Here is a 22,159-nt window from a genome sequence, read left to right on the forward strand (position 1 = left end):
TGTATGGACAGCTGCCAAATTTGTATGAAAATTATATGGACAAACTAATGATGCAAAATGGCTTCTTTGGGCATACCAAATGCACCAAAGAAGTTTCAGCCGGAATGAAAAATACAAAAATCAAAATTAGAAGAAAAAAAACCGATTTCGTAGAGAATTGCTCCAATGTGAAACAGCCCACTGAGAATTTTGGCTCGAGCCTCGACTCGATTCAGGGTCGATCTTGAGCCAGATCGACTCGAGGCTGGAGCCAAAATTCTCAGCGCGGAGGTCGTATCGAGTTGCTCCGATTTGGATGAAACTTTCAGCGTTTGTTTGTGTATACATGAGATGAACTCATGCCAAATTAGGTTTTACGCCGACTCGATTTGGAGGTTAGAAAGGAGTGCACTGTTTACATGGACTTAGGACAGTTCGATGCGGTCGTCGATTTTGTTCGGGGAAATTCGTCGACAATCGACGAAGACCATGTAAACAGTGCACACGAGCTGTCAAATGACGTCACGGTGTAAAAACTAATATGAGCCCGATGAACCCTCTACGACAAAGGGAAGTGGGGTAAAACGGGCATTGAAGTTTGAGGTCCAAAAAACATAAAAAAATTTAAAATTGCTCACATTTTCGTAAAACTTCATCAATTCCAACTCTCTTAGATGCATTCGAAACTAGATTCGAAAGGTCTTTTGAAGCACTTCAAAATGTTCCATAAATATCCAGGATTGGTTTGACATTTTCTCATAGATTTTGCAAATTATCCCTATTACGAGCGGATTCGCTAATTCGAATGAGTGAATCCAAATTCGCTAATTGGAACGACTGACAGCTGTCAAAAGCTTGAAACCACGTGTTAGGAAGTTGTCGAACAATGGAGTTGAAACGTCAACATCAGTTTGACAACTGGTTTGAGTGCTTTTTAATTCGAATACGTTTGAATTAGCGGACATTCGAAGTAGCGAAATTCGAATTAACGAATCCGCTCTGTACCACAATTTGTTATGATTTTTGATTACGGTGCAAGAATTATTACCCAATTGTTGGACCCCCCAACGCTGTGCCTCACCGACGAAACAGTTTAAAATTTTGACAGTTCCCCTCGCACAAATCCCGAAATTTGTTCAGTTTACAACCCCGACAATGGAAGAACCACAGCAGCAGCAGCAGGAACCGGAACAACCAAAACCGGCCACCTCCCCAGCAGACCAGATGGCAGCCCGTCGCGAGGCCCGGCGGAAACGAATCCTGGAAAACTCGAACAATCGCCTGACCAAAATAACGGGACGGGAGCACAACGAGCTGGTCGCAGGTAATTTTGCGAGGCTATTTTAGGTGTATTAGTCATTAAAAATTGATCCTGTTTGTTTCAGAGGAACCGAAGGTGCAACCGCCAGACGAAATCTATCCGGATCCGGAGGATGAAAGAGATGTCTACCAGCAGCCGGAGCTTAGCCCGTTTGTTCCTCCGCTGGGTTTTCCTCCGGCAGGCATCCCCAACGGGGACATTTTCTCCCTGTTGAACTCCTTCAGTCAGGCACAACCGAATGGATTCCCGGGTGGAATGCCCTTTGGAAATATGGCAGATTTACCTACTGCAGGGACCACAGGTGCCAGCAGACCTCCTCCCGTGCCGGAATCCCGACTGGTCAAGTTCCTCCGGACGAAGATTCACATTGCCTTGCTAGCGATCTTGGTGTACTTGCTGTTTGCCACCGGCCAGCAGCGCTGGATCGGAGGGAGCGTCTTCGTCCTGCTGCTTGGCTGGGAAACGGTCGAGATGCTGCTGCTGAAAACGTACGAACCGCAGGCGTCCATCCTGGACGTGGTGTTCCTGCTCGGGGGCATCCCGAAGCGGTACTCCCAGTTCCTGCTGAAATTGACCCAGACCATCAACAAGGTTCTGAAGGACGTGGCCTTTTTCGTGTTTTTCTTCGTCGCGACCCATCTGCTGTGGAGCCGGCTCGTGCTCGGAATCGAGTTCAGCTACGTGCTCGGGTACGACCAGCTGGACCAACCCATCGCGTCCTAAAGCCAAGCAATCAACCAAGAAAACGTCGACGGTACAAGGGTAAGTCCGGATTTTTCATCACTCTAGGTGTGTCATCAATTGTAAATTTGGGAGGAATTTACACTTTATTTTTAAATGTTGGGTGTTTATTTATCAACTAAATAACGCGCCAGATAAATTTCATTCGAGGAGAAGCAAACAAAACAAACAAAAAACATCGTCGTGAAACGTGTCACGAGAACTCGTCGAAGAATTCGTCCCAGTGCGGCAGGAAGAGCCCGGCCAGGAACAGGCGGAACGTTGCTGCGAAGACGAAAAATTATAAAATCAACCATTGTATAGGATAAATTTACAAGCGGCAGGCAAGAGAACGGAAGGACTATTGTGGAGAACAAATTTACTACCAAAACACACTTTAATCGAGCACATCGCGCAACGGTTGAAGTTTATGAGTAGCTTGTGAAGTGCGCGCTGTTTATTTCTTTCTTTCTTTTCATCTTTTTAAATATTACGAAAAAGACGGTTTAGTGTAAATCGCGGGAATTATGCATGCGTTTTTAGTCATCCGAACATGGTCCCTCGATAGGTTGTTAGGATTAGTTAGACAATGAATGACTTAATATTGAATATATTGGCAAACTTATGAAATTTTAAGTACGTCTTTACGTTTTTGCAAATCGACTGCTTTTTCAGTATAAAATAATTAGACAGTTTGTGAAAAAACAGTGTTAAAACACTTTACAAACTTGCCTTGTTGCAATGTTTGTAAGGAACTCTGTGAGGGAGAAGCTTCATCTCAGCAACCAGTTGTCTGATCAATAAAGTTCAAAAAAAATCAGCTCAGCTCAAGCTTTGAAAACAAATACATAGGGGAATCATACCCTTTCTCAGCCTATTTCTATTATCGGCCTATCAGCACTTTGATCATGAATTACAGCTTTCATAAAGTGTTTTTGACTGTTCCAAAGTAATAAATAGCTCAAATAAAAGTGAGCAAGCAACTCTTCATTGTTGATACATCTGAAAATGTTGATTTAATAGCGGCAAACGGCAATAGTGATGAGAATTGGTCGAACGGCTTAGAGTGATTAGAATGGGCATATTTCTCCTAGTTATTTTATTTTCTGCCTACATTTTCTAGCATTCGCATTAAAAAATAAAAAAAAAATAACAAAAACAAAAACAAAAAAACAATACGCAGTTGCATCTCTGAGTGTAAATAAAAATTGTCTAGTTTCCTAAATCGTCAGTTTTCATTTCCAAGACAAATTCCAGATAAATAATATTGATTTGACTCATTTTTTGCAAATATTTTTTTTTAAATCTATCAATCCTCAGATTTTTTTTTATTTTTATGTAGCTCCTACCGCTTCATTGGTGTTTTGATGTTTTTTTTCTTATTTTAGTTTTTATGAATATAATTTCCTAAAAATGAAGTTTTCTCGTAACTTCCATATTCAGAGTTTTCAACTTTGAGCATAGTTAAATAAACTTTTCTCTAACTTTTCTTTTTTCTGATGCTTAAATTTGGTCCAGATTTGCTGCTCTGATCTGAATTTGGAGGAAGATCCGAAGTGGTCTACAGAATTCAACCTGATGCTCAGAACTCTTGAACTTTTTATTTCTGATATTAACGGCAATTTGAAAGTTACTTAAAGATCATTCAAAGATTCTAAACAATAAACTAAACGTTAATGAAAAGGATTCTACTTAATTTAGAATCCAAGGACGAAAGATTATTTTGTAATGTAAAGGAGCTATTACACTACCGCAAACAAACTCGCACTTTTTCGTGTTTGACAGTGTAGATCCTATTCTGAAAATGTTCATTTCAAAATTCTTGAAAACTATAAAGAAAAGCATTGAAATTAGAAAAAGAAAGTTCAATGCACAAAAAAAAACTAAAAAATTGATTACTTTCCAAAAATAAAAATTGTTAAGAGTAAATTTCTTGAGTTTTTTTTTAAAAAAAAAAGGTCCTAAAACAGGGTTGTTACGGACGGCGCGGATCGCGCGGATTTGCTGGTTAAATTTGTTTAGGCGCGGATTTCGCGCGGATGGCATTTTTTAAAAATAAAATAATTGACTTTCAAGTTATAAAGAAAAACATTATCACAAATCACGATAATTTTTGTTTGTGGAAAAACTTCGATTCCTTAGAGGTTGTTACTGAAACAAAATTGAATTTTCTTCTGAAAATGTTTGTTTGTAATTTCTAAATAAGAAACGTCGAAATAATCTTTAAGAAGAGATTATTTTTGTTGAAGATTTCTTAATCTGCTACAGACTCTGAATATTTAATTTCTTTTGAGTTTTATGTGATGCTTTATTAACCTTATTTATTGTTTATTTTATACTGGATACATTCAATTTTGATTCTTTTGAACAATATTTCAAGCTTTTCTTGAAGATATAGACATTCTAATTTCAAAAAATAATCGGGGGGTGTTCTGGTGGGCGTACTGTTGCCAAATCCTGTAAAATCCCAAATATGAGCTTGATTGAACGTAACAGAAGCTGGCTTTCCGCCTTTGATTTTAGATGGGATTTAACTCGTAGAAAGATTTTGTTTTCTGAATTTAAACATTTTTGGGGAAAAAAAATCTAAAGATCAAAATATTCAAAAATGAAAGCTCCAACATTCAAAATTCAAAGTTTCAGAAATTCAAAAATTCAATTATTTTTTATTTTTATAGTTGTTTAATCCTGAAATTGAAAAATTTAGATTTTTAAATAGACAAAAAAAAACAAAATATCCAAATTAAAAAAAATTCAAAACTCCAAAAATCAAAAATTAATATTTAAAAAATTGAAAATTAAAACAGTCAATGGAACAAAAACTTGTAATTCTTGATTACTTTTTCAAAACAACCAATGCGCCATGGGTTTCCTATGTACATAGGACCTTTTGAAAAAGTAAGCGAGAATTCTTAAATTCACGGTTTACTTCATCCCAGCAAAAATATTTTTTTCCATATAATTTTGGGCGTTTCAACATTCTGGATTTAAAATTGTATTTATTGAATACAATATCATTCAAACGTTTTTGATTTTTGCGTTCCTTCCGACGGAGCCCTTAAACATAAAACGAGTTATTTTTTTGTTCTCAAGTTATACTTTCTTTGTTAATTCATACAAATTGTAATTGTTATGAAACTCTGTTGTATGTTTATCGCGCAAAATTATTTTTTTAATATGGCGCGGATTTCGTGCGGATTGGGTTTTGGGACGGCGCGGATTTGGCGCGGATTTTTTTTTTTTGCGACTTCTCCGTAACAACCCTGTAAAGCTATTGTGTTTCATATGTTTATAGGTCCTTTTTAAAAAATAAACTTTTTGACAAATCTATTTACAGTCCAGAATCGATCATCCGAAGCCTCGATTATTCGAAGTTTGATTATCCAAGGATTTGCATGAAACTTCGGATAATCGAACAACAAAATCTAAAATTTTCGTTTTTTTTTCATTTTCTTACTTTTAGCATCGAATTCAAATTCTGCGACCCTATTTTAGGTAAATTTGAATGTCCTTAAAAATTACCAAATTCATTTTCACAATATTTCATCATTATCCGAAGATTTGATTTCTGGAGTGAAATTTTCAGCCTTCAGATAATTGAGTCGGGACTGTACTTTGTGAAAAAATTGAAAATATGAAACCATTTCATTAAATTTAAAAATCAAATGAAAAAAAATGTGGAAAAAGCAAGTTTTTCGAAATTCAACTTTCAAACTGTTCAAATTAGTCACGTTCCAGTTATTTTGTGTTTTTTTTACATGCGGCCCGTAGTAAGATAGTAACGGCAAATTTCCATAATGGCCCTAGAGGTTTTGCCGGTTGAGGACCACTTCTTAAGTCGATTTAATGTGAATACAAAGAGACGAGTTGTTCCTTTTAATTCCGCTATATATTAGCGGAATTAAAAGGAACAACTCGTCTCTTTGTATTCACAGTAATGCATTCTGCTAAAACGCTCAACCAAACCACAATCGATTTAATGCTAAATAGAAGCTAAGCGGCAATGTTAAATGGCGTTTTCGGAAAACAGTAAAACCCCAATCATATTAGTTTTATTAGGTATATTTCTACTTTGAATGGCAAACATGTTAGGTATAAGATAGAGATGATCGTATTTTCGATTTGAATCAAACATTTTAACGAATTTAACTGAAAATTCGTTGGAAGGACAGTTTCCGTGCGCAAAATGCAAACAAAAATTCCTCAAAAATACAACCACCACACTAGTAAAAGCAACACACCATCCATCCACCGAGACCACCGTCAAAATTTGAACATGGACTTAAGCTTGCCAACGATACCCTTCTGCTGCTGTTCCATCGCGGCTTCCTCCCCCTTCGGTTGTTGTGTTGCGTTCGTCTTAATACTAATGCTGCTGACTGGTTCGCCCGTATCCCTATCCGGTGGTTTTGCAACTTCTGCCTCGCTGCTTCGGGCAGAAGACGGCTGATCTGATTTAGCTGTCGAGGTGACGGTATCGTGCTCCGGATAGGGACACCCGAGTTCCTATTGGGGACGCGGCTTTGCTGCGGCGGCGGCCTTCGAGGACTTGGTCGGCGGAGCGGCGTCCTTCGCTGGCGGTGGAATCAGCACGTTCTTCCGGCGAACGACGTCCATGTTGTCCTGGGCGATCATCTTCTCTTCCCACTTGAGCATTTCCTCGCGGTACTTGGCCACGGCATCGGCCGCTCGCCGTTGGTACGGTTCCTTCTGGGTCTCGCTCAGCTTGGACCACTGCTCCGAGAGGGACTTGATCTGGGATCGGTTCTCGTCCCGGGTGAGGTTCTTTGGCTTCTGGTCCTGGCAGTACAGCAGGAACCCGTTCAACGGTCGTTTGGGTTTACCCAGGTCTTTGACGCGCTTGCGGTGTTCGCGTTTGGCCTTCTCTTCGGATTTCTCTACCTGGGACTGGCGGATTTCCTCCTTCTGCTCGTCGGTCAGCTGGCTCAGATATTTAGCGTTCTGTTGCAGCCAAACAGCTTGATCCTTCTTGTACTCCACCTCGAGCTTGCTCTTGTTGGCCAGATCCAGCACTTGCCACTGGGCGGCTGCCAGCTTGGAGATCTCCGTGGGGGATGCTTTCGGATTTTTGGACTTCAGCGCAGGCCGAATGCTCTGGAGGAATCTTATGTAGGCATTCACCGGACGTTTTGGCTTGACGGGAAGGGTCGCCGTTTCTCCACCACCAGCGGCTGAGGTCTTCAGTCCAGAACATAAACCGGGCGAGCTGGAAAGGGAAAACAAAAATACAAACGATGAAGTAACACACTCACATAACCTTTCAGCAGGAGGCCCTAGGTGGAAAATCTTACCGGATGTTGGTGGTCCACAGGCGTGTGGAACTGAACAACCGCGACAGGACGCTCATCTGCATTTTGATGGTTTGTGGTAACTTTACGTGTGCAAACTTTTAGTTAAACCAAATTAAGCTCGATAAATGCGAATAAATTACGCGCGAGTGCGTCTCGTGAGAACCGATTTGCTCCGCGCGGTTGACGTTTTGTACGCTTTGTTTACCTTTTTTTCGGCCGGCGCGATGCGTAATTACGCCGAGGGGTAAAAGAATTGAAAAGAATAATGTAATCGTACAACAAAGTTTTGAAATTACTTTTTTAATTAATTCATTGTATTTACCGATAAAAAACGGATATTTTTCAAATAAACTTAAAAAAACTGGTCGTTAATTTTATTTTTCAAGTTAATAAATCATCACATTTAATTTGCGGCCAAAAAATATTGTTGTTTTTTAACTAATCTGAAAATCACCTTCACTTTCTTGATTTTTTTTATTTGTAGCCTTAAAGGTCAAATAAACTAACTCTTTTAAATTCTTAATGTAGAATACGCACCTAGTAAGAAACCGATCAAGATAAAACATCAAATTGGTAAAGAGAAAATATCCATCAATACCAGAATCAGCTAAAGATTTTCATACACCCAACCCCCGGTGGTTGGTCACTTTTTCGTTTGACACTTTTTTAGTTTGTACCCCGTTGGTTGGTCAAAGTCAAACTAAAAAGTGACGATCTGTCACTTTTTACACGGCGCTCACGCACATTATCAAAACAAACGTTTTGTAGTGTGTGTGAACTCCGTTTAAAAGGGGTGTCAAACTAAAAAGTGACCCCGTGCGTTTGACAACAGTTTGTGTCAAACCATCGGGGTTTGAGTGTATTCATATTTTTGATGGCAAACAAACATTGTATTCAACTCGTTACAAAACTTGATTTTTAAAATTATTTACAAATTATTAAGGGGTTTTTGATATGAGTTATTTTAAGTCATTCTGTATTTTATAGGGTCATTATCTTTTGTTTTTAAATTAATCAAACCTGGAGTATTTTTTTAAAGTGTCCCCTTTTGTTGAAGCTGTTTGTGGGTTTGCCAGAGTTTGTTTCAACCTAAAGGCAAACATTTCAAGCTAAAAGTGAGTAAAACAAGCAAAATTCAATGCAGGATGTATCATTTGCAATTCAGAGATTTGGAGAATCTTTCAACTGAGAATAATTCAAAAGTCTTTGCAAGGAGGTACATATTTCTAAGTGTAGATGTTGCTAGCTGAGTGCTAATTCTAAACCTAGAAAAACAAGCAAAAAATATTAAAATAAACAACTTTAAAGAGGAAACGAAGACCTAATAAAGTTCACAAAAAATTCTTAAAATATATTTTCAAACATGAAAAATAGTTTTTGGGAAAAATGGCATAAGAAGGTTAATCCGAAGAGAATGAAACGCACACAAATGTCCACTGCATCTGTTTATAATGAGATACGCTGTTTGTACACAACTTCGGAGATTGACTCTATTGTAGACTTTACAAACCAGCTTGATAAGATTAGCGTGAACAATTTGAAGAGCATCCAGGACATCGTTTTAAATTAATTTTCTAGAAAGCTAATAGTTAGGCGCAGGTTGAAAATAAAACTCGACATGAACAACTCCCTAAAAGGCAAGAAAATTGTGGTAACCGGTGCCGGACAGGGTACGTATTTCCAGGTGTTACCAATGACCTTCAAACGAACGATTATTAAACGCCCTCTGATAACAGGCATCGGCAACGAGCTGTGCAAAACGCTGGCCAGTATGGGTGCCAAGGTGGTCGCCGTATCGCGATCGGCCGGTCCTTTGGAGGCCCTCAAGGCCGACTGTCCTACGATCGAAACGATCTCGGTTGATCTGAGCGATTGGAACGCCACTAGGACGGCACTGGCAAAGATTGACCGAGCGGATGGTTTGGTGAACAACGCTGGAATTGCGATCATCAAACCGTACGATCAACTGACCGAGAAGGACTTTGATGAGTATGATTGGGGTTTATTTGATTTGTTTGATTTTTAGCTTAAAAAATCCTTTCCAGCACATTCAACATAAACATCAAGGCAGCGTTCAATGTATCGCAAATAATGATCCCGAAAATGCCGGAAGGTTCGAGTATCGTAAATCTTTCGTCGCTGGCCGCTTTGAAGGGCTTTATGGGTCACTCGGTGTACACCATGACCAAGGCGGCCCTGGACGGGATGACCAAAAGTCTGGCCATCGAGCTGGGCCCGAAGAAGATTCGCGTCAACAGTGTCAACCCGACGGTGATTCTAACGCGCATGGGACGTGATAACTGGAGCGATCCCGTGAAGGCCGATCCGTTGAAGTCGAAGATACCGCTCGGGCGGTTTGGGGAGGTGAACGAAGTTGTGGAACCTATTGTGTTTCTTCTGAGCGAAAAATCGTCCTACATCAACGGGCAGTGCCTGGCAGTCGAAGGTGGTTATTTGGCTGGAAATTGAGGGATTTTCGGAAATTGTTTGGAGATGGAAAAGATGTTGTTCATTCAATAAATCCGTTATTATTCATTTGTTGTAACTCTATTACAATTAAGTTGTTGCTTATACACGAGACGAGAAACATAGAAATGATCTTAAATCTGGTACAGAACCGAGTAAATTTTAAACTGAAGTTTTGTTGATGCTACTGTGATGACTATTTTGTTGTTTCAGCGCGCGAAATGCTGGATACAAATGTGGTCAGATGAAGTCAGATGCTAAAATGTGCGCATTGTTGAAACTGATTGCTGCCTTCCTATTGGTACTTTCCGTCTTATAGTAGAAGATTGTTGGAATTTTCTCCACGATTTCTTAAGTCTAACGCAAATTCGATATTCAACATAGTACAAACTCATATCCGTTGTGTAAAATCACAGCAGTTGACTATTTTAAAAGCAATGAAGCAAAAATTTTACAGATCAAAATCTCGTCGCATTTTTCAGTGGTAAGGGTTTCGTTTCACAAATTTCAATCATCCATCTACTAGCAGCCAATCGGTGTGTCGCTCTCCTTTTAAAACCATGCAGCACAAAAGGTGTTTTCCTTGTTCACTACATAGATGACGTTAAATTATTTGGTTAGTTCACTTTTTCGCCTAATAACAACTTGTTCTTCGCATCGGCCGACGAAAAGCAGTGTTAGTGTTAATTATTTCTTGTTCGAGATTGCGCCGCGTTCTTTCTTTTTTAACGCTCAAATTTCTAAGCGGTTCCAATGCCGATCGCAACGCCGGCAGCGAAGGCACACACAAACACGTGCAGATCGTTCAGCTTGCAGCCGGACTCGTCCCCGATCAGGTTGGTGTACCACTTTTTGGCCTTCTTGGACTTTTGCTTCAGCGCGTCCTCGGCCTGGTTCAGCTTGCGGTCCACGAAGCGCTCGGCCTGTGAATGGAGTACGGGTTTGGGTGGAATTTTGAAGATTTATTTATTTATTTTAATTAGAAAATTGCAGAAGAATGGTTAGAAAGCGGAAGTTTAGGTTAAAAGTAACAAATGGGATTGCCTATGATGGCCGAAACATATATGGTAGAATCCCGTAATGTAAAATTTTGTACTTTTCTCGAAAAACGGAACGTTCTCGCGAAAAGAAGAATGTTACAAAAATCATTTATGTTTTTCAAGTGTCCATGATATTTCTAAGAAAATGATGCTGTGGTTTGGTCAGAAATAATTTAATCAGACAAACTGTCATATCTAAAGTTTTATTTGAAAAGGTTCTATAAACAGGAAATTCCGTAGCTTATAGGACTTTAAAAACGTTATATGTTTTGGTGTTTTTGTGGTTTCATAAACATAAAAAAGCAAAATAAAAAATTTTGCTTTCAGAAATAAAATGACCTACAATTACCGAATTTAATTTGGAAACAAACTTTCGGTGACCCCTCGATTGATTACAATCAATGACAATCAGATTGGTGATTGAAATCATTGATTACACGCAGAAGTAAAGTTACTAAACAAGAGTTTTTTTTTACTGATTATGACGCAGAACTTTAGTAAAATATCGGAGTGGATTTCTAAACTTAGGTGTATTGCATACAGAAAGGTTGGTTTAAAATTTGAAAGTTATAAACAAAATTCTTATTTTTTCATAACTTTGAGTGGAAATAATTCAACAACGCAACATCAACGGAAGTGAGGCAAGAAATGAAAGAAAACATGCAGTTTAGTTTATCTTATCACGGATAAGAAGCTTTATTGTGTAAAATAAGTTGTAAGTTGAAATTTAAATACTAAAATTATAATGAAACTTGTACCAACATAACAGAGCTTCTTTCGAATTTTGCTTGCGAAATGAAATTCAATCTGGTCAAAATTTATATTCTTCCAATTCGAGGCTTGTTCTGACTGCACGGCAACTTTCTGTTCTGAGCTTGAGTTCTTGAAATTGTTCGCTTTTTAATATGCCACTTCAGTTGTAATAACGGGATACGTTCGCCAAAGCGATGCTTACGAGGAAGCCATACCGATCAGGAAACCACCGAGAAAACCGGAGGCCAAATAGGTATTTTCTTTAGCCACCCGTATCACCTGCGGAAGGAACGGATTCAGTGGCAAAATTCAACTCAAACTGGGAAGGGGGGTCGTTTGTGGAAGGAGGGGAGGATCGGATCGCATGCAGGTTCGGGGGAATTCAGTAAGCAAAGCGCACACATTCAACCAAAAGGGATTTCGCCGGGAGGGGAGAGAAACCCCAAGCGATTTGGCTTACCTTATCGGCCCAGCTCGGACCCTGCCCGGTGACTGCCTCCTCGACCTTGTCCGTTACCTTGTCGACCTTTTTGTTGATCTTGTTCCAATCTATCGAGATGTACCCCTGCTGGTTGGCGATTTGCAGCAGAATGATGCCACCGCCGACGGCCACTGCGGCCGCCTTGCCAACCTTCATCGTGATGTAACCGGTTGCCCTAAAGTGAAGATGTTGCAAATGACATTTAGAAACTTGGTCAACCATTTTAAGCAATCAGCTTACCATCCACTTCCGGCACCGATGAGAATCTGTTTGGTGGCCGACTTCTTGCTCACGTCGCCGACCCAGCGGTCCAAAACTCCGGCAGCGTCGCTCATGGTGATGATTTCCTTGTTTGTTTCGTTCTTTTTGGACTTGTTATCGCTCATGCCTGGAAGCAAAGTGAAGCAAGTTCGGTTTAATTAACTAGTGGCAATGCGTTCAAATGATGCAAAATTTAATAGTAAATAAATATCTCAATTTTTTAAAGGTGTGGTATTTGGTATATTCGGTCATTAGCTTTGTGGTATTATTCGCAATTCGCAATTTTCAGAGGTGTGGTATTTGGTATATTCGGTCATTAGCTTTGTGGTATTATTGAAGTAATATCAAAGTCATTTTTCGATCGTTTATCGATCTATTTCCAAAAATCAATTTCAAAATCGTCTATAATTGTTCATATACAAGTCCTTCAAATGCTTTGAACTTAAAACTGTTAAGTGTTATTTGTTTAAGAAAAAAGGTAAACAACAATGACTGAGTCCAGAATCCATCATCCTCTATTCGACAGTATGTACTTGTTTAGAAAAAAATAAACATTAAATTTTCCTAGTCGAAAATGTTTAAAGTGAGTAATTCTCTAGGTTTTTGCAAGAGGACTGTCCCTTGTATTTATATTTGAATGAAACTTTGTCCTATGTCAAAAGAAGCAATTTTGCTCCATACAATTTTGAGGGGTGATCATACAAAATGGGCATGTGAATATTCGAAAATCTGTATCTTGAGAAACGATATCCTGATCGATTTGGTGTCTTCGGCAAAGTTGTAACTTTGAAGCAAAACAATTAGGTTCTCGGAAAAAAAATCTTGGTTGTCTGGATTTAATGTTTAAAACCTAAAATTCTCGTCATATTGACTCCAGTTTTCAAAAGTCGTTCTAATTCTGTAATTCTGTAATTTCGGAATACATTCGTCCGGCTTCAGCTGAAGATTCATGCTGTCCCATGTTGCATGTTCGAGTGTAGACCTACGGAAAACCTTGCCGCGAGGAGAGGTGAGTGAGAAGTACACGAACCACCTACGACATAATTCCTCGGGCGGCCCAGGTCAACTCGAAGTTACCCCAGGCACCCCCAGTGCAGGACACATTGGGGGTAGAAAGCGGATAGATATTTCAGTGAATACAATAATTATGACAATATAGTTTCATATAATCCTTATTCCTTAATCTTACCTTTTGACACTATCAAACCTAGCAATATTACTATTGCATCTTACCATTCCCTTTTGATAGTGTCAACTTCAAACCTTCACTCATTGTGCAATTAACACATAATTTCCGCTATATTCTTCATGCGGAATCTTCGTCTAATTTCTTCGCCTTATTATCACTGAACCACGGCGCGATATTGTTCTCACATTTTTTTGAGCTTCAACGACCGATTGTTATTCACGCACTTATAAAAATACTTGTTCTGTTTCGCGGCTTTGTGAAAAATACACGTGTGTTGGCTGATACAATGACTTTTTCGGTCATCGTATGCTCGCAAGGTACATGAAAGAGAAAAAGAGAAAAAATGGGATAAGTACAATGTAAAATAAAATCGAACATTGGAACAGACTAACACAGAAAGAAAGAATAAAGAAACCTTATTTTGCAACTAGACAGAAATACCAACTTGTAACGAGAAGTTTACAAGAAAACAACTGAAGTTGTGAAATATGGGACAAGACAAGCAAACTAGAATAGTTAATATATATAATAAAACAGATTGAACGTACCTTTAATCATATTAATAACAGTTATGCCCAAATTTCTTACCAATTTTTTTCAGCAGTTACATTTCTACAATAATGTATTGCGATTCCAAGTTTGAAGAATAGAGTAGTTAAAGTTTGTGAGGTAAGGGACAAGTTATAGCAATAGCAAAATAAATAGATGGATAGATTTTAGATTTTACTAAATTGTATCTTAAAAGAATAGTAAACATCTATCTTGTTTTGAAAATAGCCAATGCACCAATTGCAAACATACAGCATGTCACGTTCACACCGTATGGAGTAAATGTGATAAGCTATATGTCCACATTCGGGGCACCACCTTTTTTCAAAATACAGGAAATGATAGAAGGAAGACCCCTTCTGTATAGTGGAAGATTTCTGCAACACCTTGGATTCGGGCCAGACATTTTGTCTGAAATAAGAGAGAAAGACAAATATTAAAATTGTGGTATTATCACTAAATCCTATCATCCTTTCACCCCCCAAGACATGGTCTATCCTTCGTGCCTTCGTGTCTTGGGTGATGGCGAATTCTACCTTCTTCAATGATCTTCGGACCACCTCCAACTAGAATTCACAACAGGACCCCCCTCGGCTCCAGTTTACAACATGACAGCGACGAGAACACAGCCGAATGGGAGTTGACAGTATCAAATGCATGCTATACTTTGCTTTGCTGGATACTTACTAATAGCAAAGGGCGAGAGTCCTGCGACTCTCAGCAATCATGAATACTGCCCATTTGCCACAACTCCAGTTTTCAAAAGTCGTTCTAGGAAAAATTTCGTAGCCTCACCCTTTCAAACCTGATGGGCGATATTCAGTAATTCAGTAATTTCGGAATACACCCTTCCGGCAGCAGCTGAAGATTCATGCAGTCCCACGTCGCATGTTCGGGTGTAGACCTACGGAAGACCTTGCCGCGACGATAGGTGAGTAAGACTATACGAGCCACCTACGGCATAATTCCTCGGGCTCCCCAGGTCAACCATAAGCTACCCCAGGTTCTCCGTGCAGGACGCATTGGGGGTAGAAAGCGGATAGAATAAGCAAAAGATCAAAGCAGGCCGCGAGGCATACTTTTAAAGTGGTTTGTATCTGCAAAGGAATTTGTATTAACAAAAGGATCAAACATAAAAAGGCGATACTAATTAATACTTCCCTGCGACCTTGGAGGTCTCTCGGTTGGACATATAGCCGTGGACACCATGCTTGGTAGCAATCCTCGTCAGTCGGTGTGGTATTGATCACAGCTGGTGTTTATTAAATAAATTTTGTCCTCAACGTCTGTTGTATCCTGCGGCTGCGTAGCAAGTCAGATGCTCGCTCATTTAGTTTGAAACGAAAAGAACAAAAGAGAACACAAGAAAACATTAGATTCTGATAGTGAGTTTCAACTCAGCTGTAAAGTGTAATATCATATTAAATATAAATAATTATAATAATATTTTCACTTCATGATTCTTTATAGACACTTTATTTATTTTGCTTTCACTATCACTTTCACTATTTCTTCGGGTCGTCTAATTTTCGTCGTGTTCCCGTACTTGGAAATTTCCGCATAACTAATCACTGCTGGTTATTAGTGTCATGTCGAACATGTTACAAGCTAACACAACAGTGACACAGAAACAGAACTTCACAAGCACGGGAATTTGCACACGACCTCCCAGTGAATTAATACCGATCTTTAACTATTTTCATACCACTATTACCTAAAATGTCCAAAGCAGCTCAGTTAAACTCACTGGGAGCGTTCCACAATTTAGCCCCATCCGGGAGGAGCTTATCCCTTTGTACCCTCGTGTTTGTTTCCTTTGATCAGTAGTCTAGGTAGTCCAACAATGTTCAGCACAAGTTTGAATCGAAAGCAATTGCTTGAACAGCTGAACGGATCAAACTGTTGCTTCCCTTGCTGAACTAACTATTCTCCTGTTACTAAGGAAACAAAAGGATAAAACATCATGATTTGATGTTCTAACAGGTACGTTCAACTAGCCAGCTGCGAGACCCATCAGCCCGGCCGGGAACCAGTCCATATCTGTCGAGTACAGCATACGGTGTGGTTCACAAAATATCAAATACAGTGAACACAACACTAAGGCTATACATATGAACTGGCGGGATGGAAGCACGTGGACACCTCCCCCCAGGAAAAATTTCGTAGCCTCACCCTTTCAGACCTGATGGGCGATATGACCCAAAAATCAAAATTTTCTCAAGCCGCCTATAATTTTCGTATGGTCCTCAGGATCATTTTTTCATCATTTACTAAGTTTTGCAACGAGTTGCTAACGACATTTTTGGCAATTCCAAAAAACGCTTTTTGAAAGGAATTTTATGACAAACCGCCGTTCGAAACAAAAAATATTGATAAATGTTACTTCAGTGCCGATAAGTAGAATTTTTCAGCACTGGTATTGAAAGATATTAATTTTCCATTCTGTTATTTTTGGCAGAGAAAAGAAGGCCGAAACGCGCGAAAATGACACGATGGAATTGCAAAAAAAAATAAAAAATATTTTTTTTAAATTCAGGCCTGAAAAGGTTAAACAAGTTATGTGTATTTCAGACGATACACAGGTAAAATAGTTGCAAGCAATCTGACGAGTTCAGAAATTGGACTACAAAATGCATCTCTTGTGCATTTTTTTTTGGGATGGTGTAAAATCTGATATAATCAAAAAAAATATTGACAAACAAAATTCCTACAAATATTTTTAGATGCATTTTAGAGATAGATTTGAAACTCCAAAATTTGTTTGATATATCGCACCGGCAAGTTATAGGCATTTAAATCAATTTAAAAATACTTCACCAAAAAGCACCACTCTAAAAAAAATGCTGAGAAAATTTCCAATAATTTTCATTTTATTGCATAATGGATCACAGCTGGTAGCTGAGATAAAGCCTAAATAAAGCAGAAAAAAATCGCACAAAATTTTCAATTTATTTAAAATCATATTTGAATCAGCAATCAAAACATATGAAAAATTTCCCTAGTTAGCCTTTTTTAACTCGCGAATCAATCAAACCATCCACATTAACGACCCCCGGGTCTTTTGTGGTCTCTATTGCAAGTTTCTGCTCGAACCTAGGAGTCCGAAGGCTTGAATGGGGAGAGCACCCAAACCTCTTTTTACTCCAAGGAACCACCTTCCACCCCAGTGTTTGAACTGACGACCTTTGGATTGCGAGTCCAACCGCCGCCAGCGATTCCACCGGAGTAGGCTTGGTTTGGTGTGTTGTTTGTATTTATGGCATGGAGACGACTCCTAGACCTGGAATGACTTAACGGCCTAACAACAACCAAGGCCGGGACCGACATTTTACTTCCTCATCCGATGGAAGGTTGGAGCAGATGGGAATCGAACCCAGAATCATCCGCTTACAAAGCGGACAGCGTAACCATTCGGCCACGCACTGCCAACTCGCGAGTTCTCGGTTAATAAAATTACAGTCCAGACTCGAATATTCGAAGGCCTTGGAAAAAATCAATTCGGATAATCGAATCTTCGAATAACCAAATCACACGAAAAAATATTTTCCGTTGTCTTATTTTTGATCGAGATTTGTGTCATACACACCAAAATTACGTAAAAGTGTATTCTATTTTTAAATCCAAAATGGCGGTGAATATAAATTGAAAAAAATGCATTTTGTAATTTAATAGCCCATTAAATAAAATCAACTCCAGTCTCAATTATCCCAAGCCACGATTATCCAAAGTTTCGATTATTATTTATTATTATTTATGTTCGAGTTCTGCGACACAAAGCAAAGCAATCCACTTAAACGACCCCCGGGTATTTTGTGGTCTCTGTTGCAAGTTTCTGCTCATTTCTAGGCGTCCGAAAGTTATGTGTGGTGAGTCACTCAAAACCTCTGCGACACAATTTAAGTCAATTTGAATAAAAATGTACAATATGTTGGTAACGCCATTTAAGCCACCATCTCAAATTTAAAAATTCTAAATAATTTTAGAGTAGGGGAACCATACCCTTTTTCAACCTATTTCTATTATCGGCCTATCAGCACTTTGATCATGAATTACAGCTTTTATAAAGTGTTTTTAACTGTTCCAAAGTAATAAATAGGTCAAATAAAAGTGAGCGAGCAACTCTCTATTGTTGATATGGAAATAAACCCATTTTAGGCCTAATAAGCGGTCTTGTTTGAATGATGCTGGATAATCTGGAGTTTTCCTTGAATTTCAGTAAAATCAAGTACACCAACGAGTAGAGCAACTTTTTGTGAACATTTCTGTTTATTTTCACTTTTATTAAAAGTTATGCTATTCCTTTTATACAAGTATTTTAAAAAAATATTTCAAAAACGCATTCTAATCAGTCGTGTGCATTGAACCACGCCCATTTTTCTATTTTCAGCTTAGTTCTTTTTTTCTTCCAACACTCTTTTGGGTCTTCGTGCTGTCAAAATTGATGAAATTTTGAGCGAACACTCACGAAAAGTAGCATTTATAGAGAAAGTTTCCTGGCAACACCACAAGCGCTGCTGCCCATTGAGAATTTTGGCTCGAGCCTCGACTCGATTCAGGCTCGATCTCGAGCCAGATCGACTCGAGGCTCGAGCCAAAATTCTCAGTGGGTGGTCGTGTTGGTGGCCACCCTTTGTTCTTTATTTGCCTTCGCTTCTCGCTCGGTTTTCTTCAGCCTTCGATTGGAATGGATGGTCAAAATTGAAACGTCAAAAGACTAAGCGCGTTTGTTTTTTTTATGGTGCTTGCTATTTATTTACATGTTTCGGGATTATTTTTCAAGTGAGTGACTAAGTAACGGTCAAAAGAACATGTTGCCGGTAGTTGGAAGCAATTTTATATCTTAAGCGCTTTGAAATCGTTAGCGCAAGTGAAAAGATATTGATGGCGACTTTCGTTAACCTCTGATCTTGCGTGTGGATGTTTGTGTCACCAAAATGATGAGAAATCTGGAGCAACACGAGAAAAGGGCGGATAAGCATTTTGACAGTTTAAACTATTTTGCTATTTCTCAAGCTTCAGGTAACTTTTTCTCAAAATTCGATATGGGAAACATTAGCTGACTTCCACAGCTACCATTCAACACTATGGGTTTTGTTAAATAGTTGCTTATTGCCTGGGAAATTGCAAAATAGTTGCAGCTGTCAACATGCTTATGCGCCCTTTTCAAATGTTGCTCCAGAAATGGTCTCGCAAAATAGAAATTATGATCAAAAGTGCATTAAATTTGATCTTTTTGGACAGTAAGTGGCATACATTTGCGTGCTTACTCGAGGCGGTGCTGTTGCTGGTAAGTTTACAGCCTAAATAGTATTTTTGGAGCTTTAATCGAGCATCAAACTCTCCATATGACGAAGATAGGTGTTTGATTAGAAAGGGTTTATTTCCCCTACATATCAAAATGTTGATTTTATAGCGCAAAACGGCAAAAGTGATGAGAATTGGTCGAACGGCTTAGAGTGATTAAAATGGGTATATATTCCCCTAGTTTATGGTTCATACTCAAGCTTGACCATAAAAAATAAGATATCGTGATTCGATTATCTAAAGTGAAATTTGTTCGATGCCTTCGGATAATCGAGTATATCAATTTGACTGGGTCGCTGAACTCGAATTTGATGTTGTAGCGAGAAAATTTAAAAAAAAATACGAAACCATTTTTTTGTTCATGATTTGATTATCCAAAGTCCTATAACAAAACTTCGGATAATCGAGTCTGCACTGAATTGGTTTAATTTTCAATGTTAAAAAATTTAAATTTTGTGAAAATTTACATTCTGTTTAATAAAAAAAACTTCAAAGTTTCCCCTTATTAAAAATACAAAATTAAAAATCTAGAAAAAAAAAATACAAAATTCTAGAGAATAACTCAGCTGTGAATTGAAAACATGAGCTTAAATTTAAAACAAATCAAAATTCAACATTAGTTTTCACCTGCGTACTACATACAAATTAAAAGGTTTTTTATCCAGAAGAAAACATTTTTTTTAATTCGTGCCAGACACATCGTTGTCGACTTGAAGGAGTTTGGTGACACTTTTGTTGCCACCGATTTTAGCTCTGATGTCATGCCCATGAAATCTGATTTCTTTTTAACCTGGCGCCATCAAAACACCAAAAGTAATTTAAAAATAAGTGTTGAATCACAAGAAGAGACGAGTCACTAATTAGGTGCTAATTGTTACAAGTTTAATTTCAACACTTGCTTCCCAATTTGCTCAGCTTCCTGTAGGCAATGTGACCGAATTTTTCCCTCTTCTTCCTACTTCCCCCTGGATAACAGGATTACATAATATGAGTACCGTTCTAGAATGTGATAAAATATTTCCACCCAAAGCAAATCCGCCGGGAAGCTGCCCAGATAAAATCAACAATCATCGTGGGATCAAATTCCTCTTTCCGAAAGTGTACATTGACTAATCAATTTCGATTTCCCTTCGTCGTCACACCAAAGGGTGCCCGTTTCGAAGGGGTGCAAATTTTCTCAACCATTTTCCCGTTCGACGGAGCAGGGTTAGATTTCGAGACGACGCATTTAGCAAAAAAAAAGTTACTCACCTTTCCGGCCACTGGCAAATTTGAGACGCTTCTCGGTCACTGACCAGTAGCGCTTCCGCTTCCAAAATTTGAGCTTCTCGAGCTCGAGCGCTGAATTTCCACGGGGAATTTTGAAATTTCACGAAATTTTCACTTTTTTTCTTGGCTCTCTAGACTTGGCAGCCTCCTCTCGTGATGATGATGCTTTTCCTTCTGCTCTGCTGTCAGCCAGGGTTGCTTCGTTTTCGCTCTCTGTCTTTGTTGTCTTTTGCGTTTTTTGAACGATGGAGAGCGCGGAGGGCTGTCAAACATAACTGTTATACGGGGTTTTGCCCAGTGAGTGTGATGAGCTGTGAATTAGAGACCCTAAATAGGAAGACTGGTCTAAGCTGGCTAAATCGATCTGGCAACGTATGTTTTGAGCTTGGCAACACTGATAAGTTTTGCTGGGCGTAAAGGCAAATGCTCGTTTGGATACGTCAAACTCGTGTCTGTTTGGGTACGTCAAATTCACTTCGACCAGTCTCCCTATTTAGGATCTCTACTGTGAATGGCATCGGATACTCACCACAAAAGGTTCAGGTGCGTTTACACAAGGTCTGTGCGGCTGATGTACACACACGCTTAACCGGAATTAACAGAGTTGCAGATTTTTTACACATTTTTTTTTTAATTGGTTCCTAAAATTAAGCTTAAACTTGTAATATTATTGTTCACAACGATTAAGCTTATTTTTCTGAGTACAATGACACTTTGTACGACCGCAAAGGACTTAAATTGGATCAACATTAAAAAAATATTTCACCGCACTTCCATCGAAAAACTTTTGTCTTGTCATTTTTTTTGCATTAAAATTTAGAGTTTTTTTTAATAGGGGCTGTAAACATATGAAAGACAATAGTTTATAGGACCTTTTCAAAAAAACTCTAGAAATGAAAAAAAAGTGATCAGAAAATTGGATTTTAATCGTGTTTTCTACCGTTGTACACAGGGTTACCAGGTCAAAATTTTTAAAATCTGGCCAATCAACGATTAAAAACCTGGCAGACGAAAACCTAACAATCTTGGATGGGTGGATATGAATTCATTCATTAAAAATAAAAAAGAATTCAGATGGTTTAGCTGATTTTATGCTTCAAGAAAAACACTTACTAATTTGTTTGATTTTCAATTAAATTCGTTCATTTCAATCATGAAGTTTTTTAAAATGGGCATAAAGTGAAAAATATGACAAAATCTGTCAATATCTGGCACAGAGAAGGGCGAACCTTTATTCAGGCTGAAGGCTAGTACGGAGATCGGAAGGAAAGGGGTCAAGAAATAGCTTTACGGACAGCAGAACAAAGGAGAGGGAGCGATTTATTGGGGCTTTTCTTCACCCTCTCTGGCTTGCTTTCGCTGCCGCTGCTGCCCATTTGAATTTTTTCTTGACCGATTCCTTCCGAAGTGCATACACCGCTGAAGTGCATACACCGCTGTAAAGAGCATTTAAAGGATGAGCGGATGAATAATTCAAAGAATTTATGAATATGATAATTTGTAATCTGATCAAGA

At 38.7% G+C, this 22,159-nt stretch overlaps 4 protein-coding genes across 6 annotated transcripts; 2 read left to right on the forward strand and 2 right to left on the reverse strand.

The window, feature by feature from the left end:
* The first annotated feature begins 1,105 nt into the window (after nt 1-1,105).
* On the forward strand, nt 1,106-2,548 carry LOC120420096 (uncharacterized). Of its 2 annotated transcripts, XM_052707492.1 has the most exons (3): nt 1,106-1,303; nt 1,365-2,062; nt 2,176-2,548. In XM_052707492.1, the coding sequence occupies exons 1-2, from the start codon at nt 1,135-1,137 to the stop codon at nt 2,021-2,023; spliced, it is 828 nt and encodes a 275-aa protein (XP_052563452.1). In that variant the 5' UTR covers nt 1,106-1,134; the 3' UTR covers nt 2,024-2,062; nt 2,176-2,548. The 2 variants fall into 2 exon arrangements, with proteins under 2 accessions (XP_052563452.1, XP_039438980.1); XM_039583046.2 differs by having other exon boundaries at nt 1,365-2,548.
* A 3,518-nt stretch (nt 2,549-6,066) lies between these two features.
* LOC120420105 (transcription factor A, mitochondrial) lies at nt 6,067-7,528 on the reverse strand. The gene is made up of 2 exons (XM_039583056.2): nt 7,333-7,528; nt 6,067-7,247 (listed from the first exon to the last, which is right to left on the reverse strand). Exons 1-2 carry the CDS (start codon nt 7,392-7,394, stop codon nt 6,527-6,529), a joined length of 783 nt encoding a protein of 260 aa, XP_039438990.1. The 5' UTR covers nt 7,395-7,528; the 3' UTR covers nt 6,067-6,526.
* Nucleotides 7,529-8,809: 1,281 nt separating this feature from the next.
* On the forward strand, nt 8,810-9,965 carry LOC120420046 (L-xylulose reductase). Its single transcript, XM_039582957.2, has 3 exons — nt 8,810-9,002; nt 9,069-9,321; nt 9,378-9,965. Exons 1-3 carry the CDS (start codon nt 8,951-8,953, stop codon nt 9,799-9,801), a joined length of 729 nt encoding a protein of 242 aa, XP_039438891.1. The 5' UTR covers nt 8,810-8,950; the 3' UTR covers nt 9,802-9,965.
* A 547-nt stretch (nt 9,966-10,512) lies between these two features.
* On the reverse strand, nt 10,513-20,842 carry LOC120420052 (FUN14 domain-containing protein 2). 2 transcript variants are annotated; one of them, XM_039582966.2, is made up of 4 exons: nt 20,627-20,842; nt 12,313-12,460; nt 12,052-12,247; nt 10,513-10,721 (listed from the first exon to the last, which is right to left on the reverse strand). In XM_039582966.2, exons 2-4 carry the CDS (start codon nt 12,456-12,458, stop codon nt 10,539-10,541), a joined length of 525 nt encoding a protein of 174 aa, XP_039438900.1. In that variant the 5' UTR covers nt 12,459-12,460; nt 20,627-20,842; the 3' UTR covers nt 10,513-10,538. The 2 variants fall into 2 exon arrangements, with proteins under 2 accessions (XP_039438900.1, XP_039438907.1); XM_039582973.2 differs by lacking the exon at nt 10,513-10,721 and adding an exon at nt 11,505-11,870 and having other exon boundaries at nt 20,627-20,839.
* Nucleotides 20,843-22,159: the final 1,317 nt, after the last annotated feature.

Source organism: Culex pipiens, chromosome 2 (genome assembly GCF_016801865.2).
Source record: "Culex pipiens pallens isolate TS chromosome 2, TS_CPP_V2, whole genome shotgun sequence".
Lineage (NCBI taxonomy): Eukaryota > Metazoa > Arthropoda > Insecta > Diptera > Culicidae > Culex > Culex pipiens.